General features: G+C 39.7%; 1 protein-coding gene across 2 annotated transcripts; it reads left to right on the forward strand.

Annotated features, from left to right (window-relative positions):
* The first annotated feature begins 8,596 nt into the window (after positions 1-8,596).
* LOC112010598 (uncharacterized) lies at positions 8,597-13,716 on the forward strand. Of its 2 annotated transcripts, XM_024042955.2 has the most exons (7): positions 8,597-8,871; positions 9,037-9,063; positions 9,193-9,315; positions 10,937-11,183; positions 11,667-11,744; positions 12,031-12,114; positions 12,955-13,716. In XM_024042955.2, exons 1-7 carry the CDS (start codon positions 8,816-8,818, stop codon positions 13,573-13,575), a joined length of 1,236 nt encoding a protein of 411 aa, XP_023898723.1. In that variant the 5' UTR covers positions 8,597-8,815; the 3' UTR covers positions 13,576-13,716. The 2 variants fall into 2 exon arrangements, with proteins under 2 accessions (XP_023898723.1, XP_023898719.1); XM_024042951.2 differs by lacking the exon at positions 8,597-8,871 and having other exon boundaries at positions 8,878-9,063.
* Positions 13,717-22,638: the final 8,922 nt, after the last annotated feature.

The raw sequence follows: 22,638 nt of genomic DNA on the forward strand, positions 1-22,638 counted from the left end.
TCATTGACTTGTGGAGTAGTGGGTCATGGTCCAAGTCCAACTCCGATGGTTTAAATAAAACACTACTATTTTTCTTTGCAAATAATAAGAATAAAACACTATTTTATGCTACATAATAATAAGAGGAGAAACAGAAGAGTTACACGTAGCTTATTTTGGGTATGAGACATAGTGTATAGGAACAGAGTGAAAGATTTCGATTCCTTGTTCATTTCAATTTGATTTTGAACATGATCCCTCATGACATTATTAACTATTGAGCGAAATTGCTATCCTATTTGCATTCATATTTCTTAGTCTTATCCTCTCAGTCAAGAAAATAACTTAAACAAGCACACCAACAGTACTATAGACATCACTTTTCTTGTATCTGAACCAAGCATAACGTAGTTAGTTAGGGTCAAGGTATTCAAACTTCCCTTTTACGTTATCATGAGCAAGAAAATAAAACCGGGTATAGCTTATTATAGTTCTGTGGATCACAAGCCTAGAAAGTGTTGTATGGAGATGCATATGTAATTACATAAGCTAGCTCCTTATTAGCAATCTGCAGCACAAGTTCTAACCTTCTATGGCAGATGTTCATCATCAGCCCCAAAAGGTAGACACTTGAGAGGAAAATTTGTTTCACTTTTCTTTAAAATGAAACAAATTTTCATTTTGAAGAAAAATGAATGCATAAGCTAGCTCCTTATTAGCCATTAGGATCGCGGGGGAGCAATTGTCCTCCCCACCACTTTATCAACAAATACCCCATGCTTTTTTACTCTTTCACTAGGCCAGTCAGGCAATCATCTAAGGCTCCTAAAAAAAAAAAACCCTAAATTTGGACCAATAATGATATATTTTTACCCCTTGATGTATTACTTAAGCCCTACATACTAGTCAATACATAAAAAATAATTTTGTTATCAAAGAAAAAAAAAAATATTTGCGGGCTATGTTCAAGACCCTTTTGTTTTCCATGTGTGGGAGTTTTATTAGAGTGTAGAAGTCAAAATCTATCATACATTAACAATAATTTTTTTTTTCTGACTGGTTATCAAAAAAAAAAAAGAAAACAATAATTTTTTTATCAAAGAAAAAACATAAGAAATAATAATGAGCATTCTCTTCGCGGGTTGTGTTTTTGACTGTTTGTTTTCTTTGTGTGGGAGTCTTAGTAATAGAGTGTACAATTCATAATCTCCAGTACATAAACGGAAATCCCTCTCTCAATAAAACAAAACTAAAATCAAAAGACCAAAAAATAATAATAATAATAATAATAATCTTCATACTCAGATTTTTTGTAATCATATGGAAACTTTCCCAGTCTCTCCAATTAAGGCATAAAAAAGTGATTTGTTTAAAAAAGCTTTCCTTGAAACAACTTTAAATTTGTCATGCTTCAGACCCTTCTTCTTCATTCCTCTTCAAGTTTGGCTCTAATAGATTGTTTCAGATTTGTGTTCCTCTCTCAACATATTTCTTTTTTTTTCCCTTTTGAGCTACTAAATCTTTGTTTTATCTTTGCAGTGGTACTGTGGTAGGAGACAAAGAACAGAAGCCACATATTGGAACATTGTTTACGAGTTAAAATGGGGCGTGCACTTTTATTTGGTCCAACACTCCTATACACTAATATATGGGATCAGATATATACTACACGGCTTGTGTCCAATGTCTAGTGCAACTAGACACTGTACACACCTTCTTCCTGGATATATATCCTAGCTGTTACCAAAAAAATTAAGCTTTCAAAGAAAAAAAAAAAACATCAATAATTATTTATAACTAGCTTGTAACCCAATGTGTAAGGACGCAATTTGAGTTCCTAGCCCAAAGGATGAATGAACTTAGACCCCAAAAGTCCAATATAATGAATTTAGAGAGAGTGGGTTAGTAATGAATCAGACAACAAGTAAAGTGGATTCAGATGATAAGAAAATGAAGATAGACTAATTTAATCTAAAGCAAATTGTCCTCGACAAAATCCGAGGAGATTAGTTCTTATAGATTTCTCTCAAGTTTGATTACAAGTTCAATTCTTGATTGCTACAATGTTTCTCTCTTAATTTCTCGATCCCCTTCCCTCAGGGTCTCTCTTCCATTTTATACTATCTTCCTCTTTCACCTCCATCTTCCACGTGCAGATCAGATTGTTGATATTGATCCTTATCCCATCAGCACCTTCCTGAAGTCTTTGGGTAGTAGCTATAAAACTGAAAGTTACTGTTCGGGTATCACTTCCTCATTAAAACGACCAGAGAGTTGGCTGCAGAGTATTTAATGCGGTGGTAGCAGCTTTCCCTTTAGATATTTCATACCCTCCCTATACCCTGTTCTTTCTTGATACTTATCCTTATCAGTGAAATTGTCCAGAACGTTGCTTTTGATGTCATACCGTACCTTCCGACCTCGACTTTGCTTAGCCGATGAGGCATTCCCCCTCGGACCACCTTCTTGGATGACCATGATTAGACTTCATCTCTTTACTTACCAACATGGATTCTTAGGAAGAGGCTCACCCGTTCTTAGACTATTTAATGTCCTCAGATTAGGCCCCTAACCCAATATATACATAGATATGCACTCCTGGGCTTATCATCCCTACAATAGCCCCTCGAGATTCTTCTTTCTGGCTCCTCGAGAAGAAATGAGGATTTCAATGTCATTATAGTTTCTCCGTGCTCATCATACATCATCTCAAACTGCGCAGATACCTTTTTAACTACCTAAGGCACGCTCTTGATGCTTTGGCATATAAGACACATCTTCATTAAATTCTTACAGCTCCATGTTCCCCATGTTCAACAGTATGATGCAGATCCAACGGCTGAGGATTTTGCTAAAACCCGGGTGGCAATTTTCCCACTTGTAACTATCTTTTTGATATAAATATAGCCCGAATCAATCATTCTTATCACTTTAGCTCTCATTCACTGAACCTGCAAACTTACTCAATCTACTCATGCCCTCACAAACTTCAAGAGCCTGTCTGAGGAGACCTTTCTTCTTTACGTAAGTCTTTACAAACCTTTTCATTTATTTTTCCTTCTACTTTTCTTTTCTCCAAGTCTATTTCTCCTTTACTATCTTAGTTCCACCAACCCTTCTCCAAAATATGGGCAGATTTGCTTACCTGGTAGACTCTGCTGAGTGTGTAGAGGATTTTAAATCTCAGTATAGGATTCCGCCTGAAGTGTCAATTAGGTATTGTAAGAAAGGGGAATGGCACAAGAAAAGGCAAGAGGGAGATGTGGTAATCCCGATGATTGCCTTTATAGAGGGAGGGATAAGAACCCTTATGGGCACCGTCACTAGGGATTACCTTAGGGCTCAGACTAGCTCCCACCCAATGTGCCCCAAACATGTTAAGAATTCTAGGAAGTGTAGATGCCCTTAATGAGAAAATGGGTTTAGAGCTTATCCACCACAATGTTAACTGGATTTACAACCTTTACCACCTAAAGGGGTAGGGGTATTACCTAAAATCTAGGTACCCTAAGGTTAGGCTCATCCAATGCCACCCCGATTCTAACAAAGGCCTAAACAAAAACTTCTTGATCGTATCAAAGGAGTGGCACGATAACCTCCCCTGCCCGACGAGAGAGGGGACACCAGGTGGGGCTCTAGGTCTAGGTTGATTATTTCAAATTCATCTCCTTTTTTTTTTCTTTGGTTTGTGTTTTTATATGAGTTTTCCTTTGATTCGCCCTGTTTTTTGCTAACAATGTTTTCCTGTTCTTCCCAATGGTTTTGCAGATAAGAACGCTGTTGTACCCAACTTCAACCTTGTCAACCAGTCGAGCCTAGACAAAATACTAAAGGCCGAGGTGTTTGTCCATAGTGATGATCAGCTTAGAGCAGCACATCTAATCCTCGGCTACACCTCATCTCCAAAAGCTACTAGGCATCGAAGTGCGTTATCAAAGCAAAGGACCCTCACTCACAACAGATCAGTGTTGCCGCTCTAGGCTTCCTCATCACCGGTCCTATCCTAGAAGGCATACCAAAGGTAACATGCCATTCCAACGTGCTACCAAAGAAGCAACCACATTATCGCAACTAGCCATCAAGGAGGAGAAAGAGGAAAAAGACAAAGAAGTGATTAAGGTGACTAATTCTGAAGACGATTTTGCCATTTTTGACCAGCCACTATCTCTAGAGCCTTAGGTCGGCGATTCTAGCCACCCTCCTTCGATCCAAGTAGGCATCATACAAAAGGATACTTTAGTTCCTGAAGATATGGAGATCCAACGCAAGCCAAGGTCAACTCCCCAAGAGTTAATAGAATCCTAATCTGGAAGGAACGCGCCGGGGAAGGCGGCCCAAACTAAACTTCCTACCCCTCCACCCATTCAACCTCCTCGCCCTGAGCCTACTAACCACAAAAGGAAGAAGGAGCAGAAGGGTAAAGAGGTGGTGGAAGTTAGGAAAGGCCACCTTTCCCAAGAGGATGAGGCCCAAAGGGGAGCTAAACAAGCCAGGGTGGTGAACAAGAGACAAGATTCTCGAGTCGAACCTCCAGCCTGGTCCCCTACTTTCGCATTAGACAGAGCTCCTTTACTTGCTGATGCCTCTATCAGAGAGTTCCAGCATGGGAAGGCTGGCTATATGTCCGAAGTAGTGGAACAGGCGCTACTGCTTCCCTTTGATATGGCCGACCTCAGGTCATTAAGGAAGCACGAGATGTTCCTCAGCCTTAAGAGGGACCTGGCAATGGTAAATCCCTAACTTAGTAACCATTCTTCTTCTTTTTATTTTTTATTTTAATCATGCTTCTTTCCTTGATAGGCTATTCAAGCTGCATATAGAGTCGAGGAGATAGTAGATTACTCCCACCAGCAAATGAAAGAGGAGGAAAGTAGGCGCATTGCGGCTGTAGATACCTTTAATGTTGCCGAAAAAGAATACAAGAATAATTTGGCCGAGGAGGAAAGGGCCAAAAAAAGTGTTGAAGCTGCTTTAGATAACACTAAGAGGCAGGCCGAAGGTCAATGAGTACTACTTCGCCAGGCTGAGGACCAGCTGGCCTCCTCTAAAGAACAAATCTTCGCCTTGAAAAAGAAATTAGAGGAGACTGAGAAGGCCAGAAACCAAGCCGAGAAAAGAGGCTATGATGCAGGTGTGGTAAAGATCGAGGAGGTCCTCAGGGCTAAGGTCTCAGGGGTATATAGAAACTATTGCCTTTAGGTGTGGAATGAGGCCCTTAACTAGGCCGGAGTTGAGGCCTCTTCCATACTTAGGAAAGCAGAAAGTATATAATACCCTCATGCCATCTGTGCACCAGCCTCTGCCAGCTCCAAGACTGACACCACTTCTGAGGCAGCAAAGCTTGAGAAGGGCAGCTCGGACAAGGTCCTTCCCCCTTCTGACAGCTCTTCAAGAGAGGCTGAGCAGCTTGGGGGTATTGAAAAAGAGATAGACATGACTAAGGGTGTAGTCCCTAATGCCACCATGCCCCCAACTATTCCCTAAGATCCCCTCAAAGAGAAAGAGGTAACTCCCAGGATGGAGGTTGTTTTTGCAACTCTTCCAGTACCTACTAAAGGAGACCTCAAAGGTAAAGACCAAGGATCCTTGGAGGTAGCCATCTCCCAATCTTCCAAGGCCCCACTGAAGGACAAGATTGTAATAAATAAGAAGTAGTTTAGAATAGTAGTCCTTAGTTAGTTTTTTAATTTTTAGTTTTTATTTTTATTATTTTTATTTTTTTTTATTAACTGTTGTTTCTATTTCCCAAACTTATAATCTATCTGACCTTTTGTAAGCAATTTTTCCTTTTCCTAAGGCTAAGATCAATGATAATTATGAGTTTTTCTTTCATATTTGTGATGTTGATATTGATTCTAACATAGTTATGTTTTATTCAACACTTAACTGTCATGGAAATAAGATATAGCTCCATTTAGTTATCTGCATAAGTGGCAGCACAATTACTGCACCCCATATGATTGGCAACAGAACAAGTTAAACCTACTAAATCTATGATCTCAACAAAATGAAATCTTAACCTTGAAAACATACACAAGGGCAAAGTACCCATTCATGCCAGGCTTTACCCAATTCTCCATCTCTCAGTAAGCTTAAGGAATTGGAGATGATAATCAGGTCTTAAACATATCATAGATATATTTTCAAATACTTTAAGTGATGCCCATAAGCATTCAATTGATCATGTCACTTCAATGAAAAACTATATCATTCGGCATGGCTGATCCTATCAGTCACTTAAATAATCAATATGAAGTATTAACTTACTTAAGACAGGTGGTTTGAGGAACCCGATATAACTCAGGTTCTGCTTGATACTTAGAAAAATAATAGGAAGTATTAATTTATCCAAAGTATGTAGTCCGAGGATCTTGGCATAGCTAAGATTTTGTTTAGTACTTCGAAAAATGATTTAAAGATACCAATTTACCCAAGGTATGTGGTTCGAGGAGCCAGACATGACCAATGTTCTGTTTGATACTTAGAAAAATAATAGGAAGTATTAATTTACCCAAAGCATGTGGTTCGAGGAGCCAGACACAGCTATGGTTCTATTTAATACTTAGTTAGATCACTTAAAATATCAATTTTGTTTGCCTACTCTTCTGGTCAATAAAACGAAACATTTTGGGATAACATAATCAAAATCAACTTACAAGAAGGGTGATAGTGTTATCGTGTTTAGTTTACCTACTCTTCTGGTCACATGTTGCAAAGATTGGAGAGCTTAATTACTTTTCAAATAATGAGTTTAGAAATAACCCCGAAAACATATTTGGATCCTCTCTATTTCACTTGAATAGAGAGCGTCCATTTTAACGCCATGATTTAAAGTTGAATAAATTTGAGGTTTAGATTTTGTCAATCATTAATTCTAGTTTACTTTAACTACAACTAAATTTTTCACCATAATTCAATTTTAAATGAAATGACAAAATCTAGACCTTAAAATTTATTCGACTTTAAATCATGGCCTTGAAATGAGAACTCTTCATTTATCCAACCTCAAGAACATTTTATGGTTAAACTTTGTTTTGCAGTTCGCACCATTTCCATAACTATTTAGAGAACCATTAACAAATCCACCGTCACTGTCCTGGATCCCTTTTATAAAACTGCTTTGGGTCCCAAAGATTATACCAAATGCACCGAAAAATTGCCGCAATGTAGTTTATACCTACTTCACTTAGGAATCAGGACTTACGAAGAGAATTCTAACATGCAATTGGCGCATTGAAATCGGTAATCTGTATGGTCGGTAGTCTATGAGTGTGGACAATTTTATACAAATTACAAATTACAATTTTATACAAATTGTAATTTTATACAAATTTATACAAATTACAAAACCTTAGAGCATTCGCATCAGCATATGGATAATCATGTATAATACAAAATCTTCCTCATTTTACACATTTTGGCCAAAAATCCTCCCACATCAGATTGTGTAAAACTGTGTAAATTCTTCTAAAAATTTCCATGAGCTACAGTAACCATGTATATATACACGGTTACTGTAGCTCATGTATAGATTATTTTAATATTTCTAATTTCGCTCCTTTTTTTCTCTCTCTTCTCCATCTGCTTAACCAACCCCTCATCATCTTCTTCCTCCGATACACACTCCCACAGACAAAATCAAAAATCAACCACCACAAAATCAACAACAAAATAACCCACAGACACCACAAAACCAACAAAATAACCCACAGACACCACAAAATAACCCACAGACAAAATCCAAACCGATCGGCGTGCTTGGATCGGAGCGCTTGGATCGGCGCTTGTGGGAGCTTGGATCGGAGTTGCAGAGCAGAGCTTTGGATCGGAGCTCATGGGAGCTTGGATCGGAGCTGTGGAGCGGAGTGGTGGTACGGAGTTGCGGATCGGAGCTCGTGGGAGCTGTGGATCGGAGTTGCGGAGCGGTATGGACCGAGAGGTAGAGCTGATTCAAAAATGGGTATTGAGATGGGTTATGGGTAGGGAGATGGGCTGAGAGAGACTCTCTCTCTCTCTCTCTCTCTCTCTCTCTCTCTCTCTCTCTCTCTCTGTGCAAAATCAGAAAAAATGGGTTGAGAAAAAAATGAGCTGAGAGAGAAAAAGTGCGGCCTATAATAAGGTTAGTTGAGGAAATAATAAAAAAATAGAGAAAATTGATTATTTAAATAAAAGTGGTGATAAAATAGATGAATTGATGTGGGTGATTTGTAAAAGTGAATGTGTAAAATGGAAAAAGTAGGTTTTTAGTATAAAAATGGGCGTGTAAAATACACGGACTATTGCGAATGCTCTTAAAAGCATTTGAAATTGTGATTTTTAAGATGAAAATCATGATTTTAAGTAAAGATTTCAGGTACTTTTTTAAATGATTTAAAACTATGTAAAGAAGTTTGTACATAAGAAGTTTAGCCCTACATATAGGATTTGTTTAATAATGTTCTAGTAATGTTGTTTATATTTTTTTAAAAAAAATATATAAATAAAAAAATTTATAAAAATATATGTAATATTATTCAAATTCTTTAAACAATCTTAACAAACGGGTTATAATGTCCTGAAACTCGGGTCCACGAGTCCATCTGATTTAAATACTTACCACTCGTGTCCAATTGGAACATAAGTTGACCAGATGAAATTCTTAAGACTCTGAAAGCGACTGTTGGACTTTCCTCTGAAATTGCTTTTTACTTTTGATGAGGTTTCCTCCTTCCACTTTCCAGCTCAATCTATTTGGTTTTCCCTCCTTTCACATTTATGCCTTTCCCCATCTTTACTTATGTATATATATCTTTGAGATTCAAGCTGAGAAATCCAAACAGATTAGTTCTATTTCAAGATGAGTCTACTGGGTATTCTCATTTTTGCACTGAAATTCCTTGATGTCCTTTCATGGTATACATTTTATCACCACTTGATTTTTGTGCAGAAGGGGAGAGAAAATTTCTTCTGCTTAAAAGAATGATAGAAATATTACATTTCATTTCTTTAACAATATTTGATGAAGTTAAGTTTTTTTCATAGTGTTCTCTCTGCTTTTTGTTTTTGTTTTACTTGCAGGCCTTTCTTTGCTTTGGGGTATCCTTTGTAAGTCTCTCTCTCTCTCTCTCTCTCTCTCTCACACACACACACACACACACACGCGCGCGCGCGCGCACGCAAGTGGTACTTTTGGTGCGTGAACATGATACGGGTTACCATACATTTTCTTAACAGATGTGCTTCCATCCGAGCAATTGAGAACAATTCAAATTCAGACACTAAGAAGTTGGTCACGTATTGGATTGTCTTCTCTTTGATTTCACTCTTTGAGAATGCTTTCTTGAAGTATCTTGTAAGGTAACTTTGCCCTGCATTCCAGTGTCTAGCTCTGCATGAGTGCCAAGAAAACGAAAGAGAAAATGATTTGTAATCAACATTTGTGTGAAATAAATCTCATAGAAAACCTTTATTTTTGGAATGTGATGTAAATTTGTTCAATTTTGCACTTTGTTTGAAGAACTAACGACATGAACAGGGATATCATTACTAAAGATTATTTGATGTGTAAGATCAATTGGGTACTTAAATCAGCTTACTAATAGATTTGACAGGATGAACACACATACTTTAATGAATATCTTTTTCTGATCAAATTCATTTATTCAAAGAATTCTTGCAAGTTAATAGATTGGTGAGTAACAATTGGACCAAAAAAAGTCTTTTGATTCATTCTTTGCATTGTTTAAATCATATGCATATTAAATTGAATGTTTTCTAAACCTGAAATTCTACATATTTCATTTTACACATTCATGTAAGCGGATTTATATAGATGCCAAACTTTTTTTTTTCTTGCATTAAAATTTTGGCTAGTCATACGCTTCTAAATGCACACATACACACAACATGTGAGTCCAGTACTCCTCGGATTACTTGTTAAAGAATGCAACTTCATTTTCCTCAAAATTGTGCATATCATGAAGATGTTATCATAATATGTGGTCAGACCCACCTCCCCAAAGCAAAAGCAAAAAAAAAAAAAAAAAAAAAAAAAAAAAAAAGAACTTTATATGTTTAGTAGAGACTTCAGAAAGAAACAGATATATGGCTGATGGTAATCAACAATTAGATGGTAGGATACCTACAAGAACGAAGAAAACTTAGACAGGTGCCAATATGGCTGTAGCCTAATTACACTGATGCTTAAGTCAGAGGAGTTTCCTTGATTTTAGCTGCCATATTATGATCATAATGGGAATATAACTCAGGGTTATTTTGGGCATGTAACTGTTGATCCCACAATGTGTATAAGAGACTAACAGTTCTCGGATATAGTGCTCAGTCCTCTAGTTTGAACTTATCCTTTTACACCTGAGCTCTTATATATTGCCTTGGTACAGACTTCTCATCTTTTGGCCAAGTGCCCCCCAGTCCTTGTTCATCCTAAGATGGATTGTGTCTAAGGAGTGAGGAGGAATGTTGTTATATTTTCTTTAGGTTGTCCTTTTTTGTAATGATGTGTCAAGATGTGCTTACATGGCATTGTTTGATGAAATTCTCCATATATCAATGTCTACGTTCCCATCTCTAACTATTTTAAGGTTGTGGTCTCTTACACCCTTTGTTTGCATGATACTTTTTTCCATGTCAACAATAAATTGAGTAAACTAAAAGTTTGTGCAAATTCAATATTCGTTTCATGTTCTTGGGAACCGCTTGAAGCTCACAAATATAAATGCTATAGGTTGGACTTCTTGAATTACAGAATTCTGTCACCTTGTGTTTAGGCTGCTTCAACAATAAATCTGAGGGATTTCATTAACCATGTTATGTGCCAATGTTTAAGTGTTTAACTTGACTAGATTATTGTTTAATGTTTAACTTGACTAGAGTATCGTTTTTGTATTTTCTTGATGTGTGTACATATATTCATGTGACATGTCTATTATATGTCTTGTTTCCCATGTTTAATTGTCAGGTTACTGTTCTGGCCACGCATTAAGCTAATGATTGTCTGCTGGCTGGTTGTACCTCAATTTGATGGTGCCATTTATGTCTATGATCACTTTATTCGTCCATGCCTCTCCATGAGCCCACTAGTTGTCATTGATGAATTCAATAAATGGAAGGAATTCTTATTCAAGAGAGAGAACTTTCTAGCTCAGGCAGAGAGATATATAAACAAGAATGGACCTGAAGCTCTGGAGGAACTTATTGCTACCAAGGTATGACACTTCATGTTTTTTAGCTTTCAGTTAAGATAAAATGTTATATCAAACTTTTATATACAATTGTAAAAATGTTTTCTTAGTTAGATAACTGGATATGTTGGAATTGACATTCAAATAAATGGGTTTTTATAATTGGAATTACCACAACCCAACTACTCATATTTGCATGATATCCCAAAAAGATTGATCACAATTAAAGCTTCCCATAGTGACTTGTATAATCCAGATGGGCTTAGTACATGCCTGCTGTGGAACATAACACATGCTTACATTACACTTCAATCCATATTCACATAGAATTCGAAAACTACAACTTTTTACAAGATGGAACAAGACTGATACCCAAACTTGATAAACAAATTGTTTTTTACTAGATATGTGCTTTTCTTTTGTTATATTTATTCGGATCTCATTGTGGGTGACAAAAAGGACTAATGATACACACCTTTATCTCTAATTTTGCCTTCTTTTTTTCAGAAAAAAAGCAAAAAGCCTAATCATGGCATGGAAAAGTTCAATGCTATTCCAGTTATGGCCAAGAAAGAAGTGGAGTGGGTAAAGCTTTAAATGTTACTCATGCAACTAGAAAATTTACTGAGTCTTTTAATATTTTCTTATGCCCATCTGTTATTGGTTTTAGTTAGATGAAAAGACTTTTGAAAGAATCTTATCAATATAGAGTGTTCACTATTTTGGCAGTCATATGACAAATCCTAATTTCAATTATTCTTTAATTATTGAAGGAAAAAAGAGCTGTGAAGTATGTTCCTAATGGAAATAACAAATTTTTTTTAATTAATTTTTAGATGAGCTAATCTACAATCCTTTTCTCTTGATGCAGTCAAATAGCAAAGAGGCTAATAATGTGCAGAAAGATAATAAATCTATGGAACTAATAGAGAAAAAGGAAGTGCCTACTGCCAAGGTATAATTTCGTATTATATTCACTAGGAAGTATATTGTTCAACTTTATGAAAACTCTCTATGGAAAACCCAATCTTTTGAGAAGGGTTGCAAAATGAGTATTTTGCATAGAGAATCAGTTCTTTGAATGCTTAAAACTGTGGGTTGATAATGTGAGTGGTTAATAATCAAGGTGTGGGAAACCAGAAGGTGGCAATGAACATAGCTGACTTAAAATGGCAGGACATTCTCAGGGGCTTCACATTTTGACCTGGTATAGGTCAGTCTAGACTATTAGGAGGGTCAGCATCATAATCATGTTATAAATAATGACTCAAAAGAGCAATCATCATGGGGGTATGACCTTGGTGTGATGGAAAGTGCCTTCAGCCCAAGGCGAAATGTCACAAGTTTGAGTCTCATGATCACTTGAAAAAAGAAAAGAAAAGAAAGAATGGGGGCAGCTCACTAGTCACCTCTCCCAGAGCCTACAAAAGTGGGAGCTTTGGCACTATTGGACTTATTTATTTATTTTTTAAATTTTTTTTTTTAATTCAATTCGATATTTTTCAAAGCCAATCATATCTATCCCCCCCAAAAGAAAAATATTCCTCAAAAGGAATGGTTTTTTTTTTCCTATCATTTGTTGTTATTGAGTTCTCATCATCATTTGCATTTGCATTTGTATTGTACATGCTTTATGTCTAAATTAAGAGATCTCTATAACATTGATTAAGTATTTTAGGTTGTTTCAGTCATGTTTTCTTTTTGGCAGTGGAATTCTTATGCTTTTTCCACAAATAGGATGGAAATGACTAAACAACTGATTTGCTTCTAATTTATGTTATCACTGCATTTCCAGATAGTTCTAGCAGAGCCTATCCTTGATCAGACTGAGAACAGAACATCAGCCACTAAGGAGGAAACGGCAGTGGCAGTTGCAACAGTTAGAGAACTTCCTGATATTCCCATGCCTAAGGAAGTCCGAAAGGAGTGGACTTGTGATATATGTCAGTTAACTGTTCTAAATGAGAAAACCTTAAATTTACACCTTCAAGGAAAGAAACACAAGACTACTGAGGCACTGAAAGCAAAGAACCAGCCAAATATTGTCCCAGCTTCAACCACAAAGAAAACTGAGCAGCCAATAGAGGAGCCACAAAAGACTGTATCTACCAAAGAATGGAAACAAAGAACTACTACAAATAATGAGGGTGAACAGCATGCCCATTCAATGAGTGTCTCAGCTTCAACTGCTAAAATATTTGATCAGCCCTCAAAAGAGGAGCATGAAAAAAGAGTTTCAATGTCAAACAGTGCACTAGAACAGAAGAATGAAGCTGTTAGTGAGGAATATTATAGGTGCAACATCTGTAATACAAACTGCACTGGAGAGAATGACTTGGCTTCGCACTATAATGGTAGGAAACACAAGGCTCGGATTCGATTACACAATAAATTGGTTGGGATTGGGCAGATCTGATCAATATTTTTGGTTCATTTCACTCTCAGAGGAACCATTGTGCTTGTTGCAGTAAATATGAATATGAAAATGTTTGGCTGAAAATTACTGTGTTTTTTTACTCTTGAATTTTAGCTGATTGCATTCACTGAAGTTGATAAACTTGCTGGTTTGGATAATGTTCGTATTAGTATATTTACAACACGACACCAATACTAGTTTGTGTAATCTAGTGCAATAGAATCTTGTTGTGAATCCTATCCTCTAGTAAGATGCCTCCGTTTAAAAAAAGAAAAAATGATTTCTCTCTTTCCTCAATTCTAAAACATATAAGGCTACCTTAAATTCTTTCTTGTTAGAGCCTGAATACAATATAGGAAAAGCACGAAAGCAAGTTAATTTAGAACTGAATAATGAGAAGAAAATAATCAAATCAGACGCCCTGCCCTGCCCTGATCTGTCAGTCAACAGTCTGATTCTCTTAATAGCAAAATTATTCACTACCACAACCATTCTTTATATGTATAAATGTATTACTGAATCTGTCTAGCTGGGTCAGTTTTGGCATAGTTCACTTCCTGATTACTTAAATTTTTTCTTCACTCCAGCTGCATAAAACACTACGTTCTTTTTTTATATTGATCCCGGGTGTTAATATGCATACTGTATTCCTAATCTGATCATTTAACTATTTGTTGCACAGACAAAGGCCATAAAATTGTAAAATATTATTTTTCTTCCACATTAGAAACTAGCAGAAGACAGGCCAGGATTTTGATCTCCAAATTTTAGAAAACCATTTAAGCTCCTCCTTATCTAGGGTACAAGGTTTAAATTCTGTTCCTGATGATAAATCCCCCCTCTCATTTAAAGAAAGGGCGAGGCAACCACCAAAGCAGTTGACTGATCATATGTTAGCGTGTGCTTGGTTAGACTTTGATTACTCTTGGTATGAACTTTTTAAAGATGAGAAGTACAAGAGATTTAAGAGAAATCCAAAACAACCAGGAAGAAGAAAAACCAAGAACTTCAGACAGCCAATATTCCTGGATGTGCACAAAATCATATTTTTGTAGCAGCTCAGGAAATTAGTTAAAGATATAGTAAACAGAATTTGAAATGCATTGATTGGTGCTGAACCCATTTACTGCAGTGGAGAATTTCAAGGGGTGCTCATATTTAATTCCTCTGGATATCTAACCTTATTTCTGTATCAAGAACCTCAAAGCTCTCGAGTCCTTGGAGATTAGTGATATCAAGAATACATGAAATTTAAATAAATAACTATTCATGATCCATACTGTTTTGCAATTCCACAAGAATATAGTAATGTTACTGAGATTGAAATCTACATACTTAGTGGTGTTTTTGTTTTAAAATGGGGAAAAACTCTTTCACTTAAAGTGTGAATGTGTGTTTAACAAGGATACATGAAATTTAAATAAATATATATTCATGATCCATACTATTTTTGTAATTCCACAAGAATATAGTAATGTTACTGAGACTGAAATCTACTCACTTAGGGGTGTTTTTGTTTTAAAATAGGGAAAAACTCTTTTAACTTAAAGTGTGAATGTGTGTTAAATTCACGTTTTCAATTAATTCATAAAAACACATTGTATGAAACAAACACTATCCTTTCAAAATATTGTCCTAAAATCACAATTTTTAGTTAGTAAGAACGAAGTTTGAGAGCACACACTGTGTTTAACCTATGTGCCCCTCTTGCGCTTCCACTAAGTTTGCTCTCCAACGATTTCTTCGATTAGGTTAAAAAGGAAAAAAGTACGAAGCATGGAATAAGCTATTCTAACTGAAAATTGAAGAGAAAATAGCAATGATGTTGAATTTGGAATGTTAAGCAAAGAAGTTAAACGAGAACCAAAGTTCATTCATCTATTCCATACGGATAAGTGAAACGAAATAAGACTAGGTCTTGGTGAAAAGTGAAAACACAAATGTCTTAGCAAGCGTTAGTTGTCTAGTAGTTCTAATGTAGAAAAAATCTACATGCAAGTTAGATGTTGGACAACTGTTTTTCCAGAAAAAAAAATTATGATAGATTGAAACCTGCCTTTACATACTTCAAATGTGCAACATATTTTATAATTTTAATGCTATTCCGTAATATGACAATTAGTTGATAATATTTCAATTTTAAACATTAAAAATGTTCAACATATCCAACTATACGAAGATAATTATGTTTTTAGCTGTACAATGGAATTAACATATCCAAATATATGAAGATCAGATGTCTTTTTTACCATCTTTTACTGAATACACATGAAATTTAGAGATAAGGACTTCAAAATTTTCAACAGAGAGAAATGATAATGTAGAAGAGTCAAAGCAAATCAATTGCAATGCATTGAAGTAGAGGCAACCAATTATCTGGTGGACAACAATCTCGAAGTAAAATATAAATATGACATCATTTGGGCATGAAAAATGTAGCCTATAATACAGTACTAGTATAAAGTACAACGGCAACACTAATTTACAAAAAGTGCATCAAGGTTTATTTATCTAAGAATTTACAAGAATATAAAACAAAGTTGTGTAAAAATACATTGTTGCTACATGGTCATGCAAAGTTGTGTAAAAATACATTATTACTACAGTAACCGAGTATTTATTAACACTATTCATTTTGCATTTAGTTTTTTATTCTTTTTTTACGTATCACGATTAGAGAAGTGTTACGCCTACAATATTTACATAACACTTTCACAATAAATCACATATAGTAAATTGTTATTGGTTATAATTTGAATCTACAACTTAAATGACTTTTTTGCCCGCCCATAATAACCTATCACTTATGATTTGTTTTGAAAATGTTGTAAATATAGCATTTCTCTTCACGATTATGAAGGAAAAGAGTAAATAGTGTGGTTGTTGTGTGCGAACAAATTAAGGGAAATAATTACAAAAATTAAGAAAAATTTGATATTTTAATAAAATGTGGTGTAAAACAGATAATATGAAGTGGGGTGTTTTGAAAAGTGAGTATGTAAAATAGGAAAAATAGTTTCTTATACTAAAATAGAAAAAAAAAATTTGCACGAGTAGATATGATTGCATTTTAGGCCTATTTTTTAACAAATCATGGCCAAAATAAATTATTTTTCCAAAATAAAAGATATTTTCTAGTGTGGGTGTTGCTTAACAATGACATGATAATTATAAAATAGAACATGTATAAATAAGTAAACAATCAAACTTTAATGTATATTCTCAAATTGAAATAGAGTACTGTGGGGCCAGAAAATCGGGTAGCCTTGGCCCATTCCAAGCCAGGCCCAGATGGCCCACGCCAAGGATGCATGATGGGTTCGAGGACGAAAGCGCGAAGACCAACTCCCGAAGAGCATATCTGAGGATGACCCTGTCCTTGAGCGTCCGAGACCTTGGAAAAACACGAGGACCACCCCACCAAAGGACTCCTTGAATATCTGAGGAGGAGAGGGCCCAGTGCCACGCGTCGGCGACAGGAGCACGGCGAAGGAGCAAGCCTTAGGTGAGCTGTCACCTCCGCATTGAATGCGCTCACCTAACCCCCCTGGCCGCATTAATGGGGATGTAATCCCTTGGCAGGGCAACATCGATCATGGTGAGCCACTTGAGTACGGATAAGACCTCTGATAGGACGGAGGGTCAGAACGGAGGCCAATGGATGATCAACAGAAGGAAGGAGAAGATAGGAGAAAGAAGAACGATATAAGAAAGGGGAGCAAAGCAATTAAAGGGGGACTTTTGGGGGGGATTGAAGGGGGTGACATAGAAGAACTTAGAGGTAGTGTTAGTTTCAGGGAGAGGGGTATCCTCAGACGAGTGCCGAGGAGCTACCCTCAGTTGTAAACTGGGCTCACTCCCCTTCAATGGAAAAGAAGTGATTTGTATTCCGTTGCTAATCTATTAGGGCTTAAGCCTTTGATCCACTCTCTAAAAATGTATTGTTGGGGAACTTTTCTAAAAGTGAGTCCCTACAATTGGCGCCGTCTGTGGGAAGGATTAGTGCACTGGCAGGCGCAACAGGCGATCGTTCTTAAGTAGTCGTTTTACAGAAGGTTGGTAGCGATGCATCAAAAAAAAAAAAACATTGCAGAAATGTAGAAGATTCAACAGAAAAGAAAAGAGACTTTATAATATTTTATTAATCGGAAAGTACAAGATACAAACAGAGGCTTAGACAGGCGTGTTTTACAATTAACTCTACAAGCTAACTCTACAAACAGAGGCCCAGGTGGACCTGTTCTAAAACTAGCTAGATGAAAGGGGGCTAAAGCTAGCTTGCTTCTAGGCCACCAACAACTCCTTGTCCAGTGCGGCGGAGCTGGAACAAAGAGAGAAGTCGACGCAGGTGCTCCGGGAAGCCCTCCCCCATGATGTTCCCTTAATTCTCTCCAATCCTCACGAGCGTTGGCCGTTGGAGACGGCAACACTCGGGCACCAGCTATGACATGAGTTCGCGCGTCTCCTCCGGTAGGGGTGTTCCCTGGGGAGGAGCGTTAGGTACTTCGGGGACGTCCGTCCTGGCCACCGCGCATGGCACTATCAGGGTCACGCCGAGGCTCTACCACGCCGGAAGTTTGATGGGGGCTGCGGTCGCGACGACTCTTGGCCGGGGCGGTAGGACTTTTGGCCTGTGTGTCTTCACACCAACCCAAGGCCGCCCCATATCTCCCAACTCTAGTCACAATCTTGGCAAGGTTATTGAAGGGACGTGTTTCTAGTTTCGTTGGGAAGTTCATGGAATGTGGGGAAACCTTTCCCCCGGAAAGCCTTATATAGAGGATGAAGACTGGTGGGAATTAATCCATACAGAATTCGAAAAGAGAATTATCAGCAGTGCTAATCACAAAGATACCAAATCCTAAGGGGACCGTAGACCGCTGGATTTGTATCAATTCACAAGGATATTGATGAAGGCGTGTCTCGCGCACCGAAATGTCAAGCGCAGAGCGCAAATGGCCAAGGGACTCCTCGTAAATGAAAAAAATGGGGACTTGAATTGAAGGCGAGGTCAACGCCACGTGTAAGACCATAGTCTGACCAGAAGAATGGAAGCGTTAGACAGAACCAAGGCGTTGCATGGTCCTCAGACTCAAGCCTATGGGGAAACTAACCGCTCAGCTATACCTAGGTACTAGACAGAACCAAGGTATTGCATGGTCTTCGGACTCAAAGCTATAGGGAAACTAGATACTTACAGAAGAATGGAAGCGTTAGACAGAACCAAGGCATTGCATGGTCCTCGGACTCAAGCCTGTGGGGAAACTAACCGCTCAGCTATACCTGGGTACTAGACAGAACTAAGGTATTGCATGGTCCTCAGACTCAAACCTATGGGGAAACTAGATACTTACAGAAGAATGGAAGCGTTAGACAGAACCAAGGCGTTGCATGGTCCTCAGACTCAAGCCTATGGGGAAACTAACCGCTCAACTATACCTGGGTACTAGACAGAACCAAGGTATTGCATGGTCCTTGGACTCAAACCTATGAGGAAACTAGATACTTACAGAAGAATGGAAGCGTTAGACAGAACCAAGGCATTGCATGGTCCTCGGACTCAAGCCTATGGGGAAACTAACCGCTCAACTATACCTGGGTACTAGAGAGAACCAAGGTATAGCATGGTCCTCAGACTCAAACCTATGGGGAAACTAGATACTTACAAAAGAATGGAAGTGTTAGACAGAATTAAGGCGTTGCATGGTCCTTGGACTCAAGCCTATGGGGAAACTAACCACTCAGCTATACCTAGGTACTAGACAGAACCAAGGTATTGCATGGTCCTCGGACTCAAACCTATGGAGAAACTAGATACTTACAGAAGAATGGAAGCGTTAGACAGAACCAAGGCATTGCATGGTCCTCGGACTCAAGCCTATGGGGAAACTAACCGCTCAGCTATACCTGGGTACTAGACAGAACCAAGGTATTGCATGGTCCTCGGACTCAAACCTATGGGGAAACTAGATACTTACAGAGGAATGGAAGCGTTAGACAGAACCAAGGCATTGCATGGTCCTCGGACTCAAGCCTACGGGGAAACTAACCGCTCAGCTATACCTGGGTACTAGACAGAACCAAGGTATTGCAAGGTCCTCGGACTCAAACCTATGGGGAAATTAGATACTTACAGAAGAATGGAAGCGTTAGACAGATCCAAGGCATTGCATGGTCCTCGGACTTAAGCCTATGGGGAAACTAACCGCTCAACTATACCTAGGTACTAGACAGAACCAATGTATTACATGGTCCTCGGACTCAAACCTATGGAGAAACTAGATACTTACAGAAGAATGGAAGCGTTAAACAGAACCAAGGCATTGCATAGTCCTCGGACTTAAGCCTATAGGGAAACTAACCACTCAGCTATAGCTGGGTACTAGACAGAACCAAGGTATCGCATGGTCCTCGGACACAAACCTATGGGGAAACTAGATACTTACAGGAGAATGGAAGCGTTAGACGGAACCAAGGCATTGCATGGTCCTCGGAGTCAAGCCTATGCGAAAACTAACCACTCAACTATACTTGGGTACTGGACAGAACCAAGGTATTGCACGGTCCTCAGACTCAAACCTATGGGGAAACTAGATACTTACAGAAGAATGGAAGCGTTAGACAGAATCGAGGCATTGTATGGTCCTCGGACTCAAGCCTGTGGGGATGGCTAACAACTTCAAAATACCCTAAGTTAGGAAATACCAAAGCCCTACCTGACCCTTGAGACATAAGGGGACTGCCCACGCATACATTCCCCCCATTATCATGGTTACTGACATAATTGACCGAGATACAATTCATGCAAAGAAAAAGAAAAGAAAGGAAGCAGATAGCACGCAAACAAATAAACAACCCAAAATAGATAAGAAAATAAATTAAACTCCCATTACCATAATGAGTCCATAGAAGTTGCGTGACAAGAGCCATATTACCAAAAAAAAAAAAAAAAAAAAAGGACAACAGCCGAATAAAATAAAATAACACAAGGGGAAAAAGCATAGAAGCAGCAAGGGCACGTTAGACTGATACGACGGGGGATCTACTCCTTTTGCTTAGGCTGGACAGGGGCAACCTCTAACTCCTCCGAGCCCTAGCCCGAGGGGACGGCCTGCAGGGGTACGGCAAGAACGGCTGCTTCCTTAGTGGTGGGAATTTGGGCATCGGAAGGGACCTCCACTATCTCTTGGGGCACCTCCTCGCTCGGATGCTCCCTTAGTTCAGCAACCCCCACCTCCTCAACAATCTCCCCAACCTTAGCGCCATCAGGGGCGACCTTGCGGATAGCAAGGGGGTAGTACACTCTCCCCGCCTTCCACAGGTCGGACGAGGCCTCCACCCCAGCTTGTTTGAAGGCCTCAGCCCAGACCTGGGAGCAGTATCGCCTACATACCCCCGAGACTTGAGCTTTATAGAGGGCCTCTACCTCAGCCACCCCTTCAGAGTAGGCTGCGGTCTTAGCCTCCTCCTTGGCAGTCAGGGCCATCTCCCTGCCAAAATTTGCCTCGTCCTTAGCCCGCCGAGCCTGGTCTCTGGCCCACTCTGCCTCCCTCTGGACCCCCTCGGCCGTAGTCACCTTAGCCTGCAGATCTGCGATTAGATCCCTTGCGATCTTCAACTGCTCCTCTGCCTCGCCCAGGCGCCATGTCTGCTCCTTGGCCTGGTTTTGGGCACCCTCAAGACCGGACGCTACACTGTCCCAAGCCCTGTTCATCGCTTTCAAGTCCTCTCGGGCCTTGGCGAGGTCAGCCTCGGAATTCTTCAGAGCCTGGGTGGCCTGAAAGCGCCAATCACGCTCCTAGTCGAGGGCCTTCCCCTGGTCGTTCGCCGCCCTCTCCAACCTATAGATGGCCTGGACAGCCTGCCAGAGTGACCGATGCACTATAAGCCCAACAAAGAAAAAAGAGGGAGGGGAAAAGGAAAAGAAAAGGAGGAGAGTCGAAATTATAGCCCTTACCATCCCCATATATCGCTTAAGGCTGAGGAAGACCTGCTTGCTCCTCAAAGAGTTCAGCTCGGCCATGTCCACTGGGAGCAGCAGACACCTCTCCAGTGCGTCAGCCACGTGCGCGCTTTCGCCCTCGTTGAAGTCCCTGAGGGAGGCATTATCCTTCAGGGGCTCCCCATGGAGCATCGGAGCTGGGAGCCAAGCCTGAGCCTCGGACGTGGTGTCGACGACCTGCCTGTCCTGGCTTTTGCCGCCTATCTTAAGCTGCTTGGATGGTCGCAGAGTGTTGTCCTCCTCCTACGAGGACACCGTCTTATCCTCCATAGGCCTTTTGCCCTTATCCTTCTTCTTCTTGGGGTCGGCAGGCACGATCCTAGAAGGCAAGCCCATCTGGGAAGGAGGAGGAGGAGGAGGAGGAGGAAGCTTCTGCTGAGCGAAAGTTAACCTAGTCTTCGGAGGAGGAGGTGGAAGCTTCTGCTGGGACTTCCCCGGTTGGCCTTTAATCAGGTCCAACAAGCTGGTGGTGGGCTTCCTCTTGTAACCCATCGCTGGCAGAGGAGGGGCTTCTGAAGCAAGGAGGTCTGCTTCGGTCAAACAAGGGTCGCCCAAGTCCCCGGGAGGGTCCTCGGACTGATCAAGCTGTGCGAAAACATCGAACGCGTCCTCTTCTCTCTCTAGATCCTCCTCGGTAGCCTCGGCGAATGCTTGGGAGGAAGAAGGGACGGCTACAATAACAACTTCTGGTTCTAAGGGCTCCTCGGGGAACTGAAACCCGTCCTCGGTCACAGTAATCCTCTGAAGCCGAGGATCGTTGGCTCGGATCACGTGCTTTGGCCTTGGCCCACTCCAAGCCAGGCCCAATGGCCCACGCTGAGGATGCATGAAGGGTCTGAGGATGAAAGCGCGAAGACTAACCCCCGAGGAACATATCCGAGGATGACCCCGTCCTCGAGCGTCCGAGGCCTCGGGAGAACACGAGGAACACCCCACCAAAGGGGACTCCTTGAATGTCCGAGGAGGAGGGGTCCAGTGCCACGCGTCGGCGAAGGAGCAAGCCTTAGGCGAGCTGTCACCTCTGCATTGAATGCGCTCACCTAACCCTCCTGGCTGCATTA

This window comes from Quercus suber, unplaced genomic scaffold, assembly GCF_002906115.3.
Source record: "Quercus suber isolate HL8 unplaced genomic scaffold, Cork oak 2.0 scaffold_84, whole genome shotgun sequence".
In the NCBI taxonomy this organism is placed as follows: Eukaryota; Viridiplantae; Streptophyta; class Magnoliopsida; order Fagales; family Fagaceae; genus Quercus; species Quercus suber.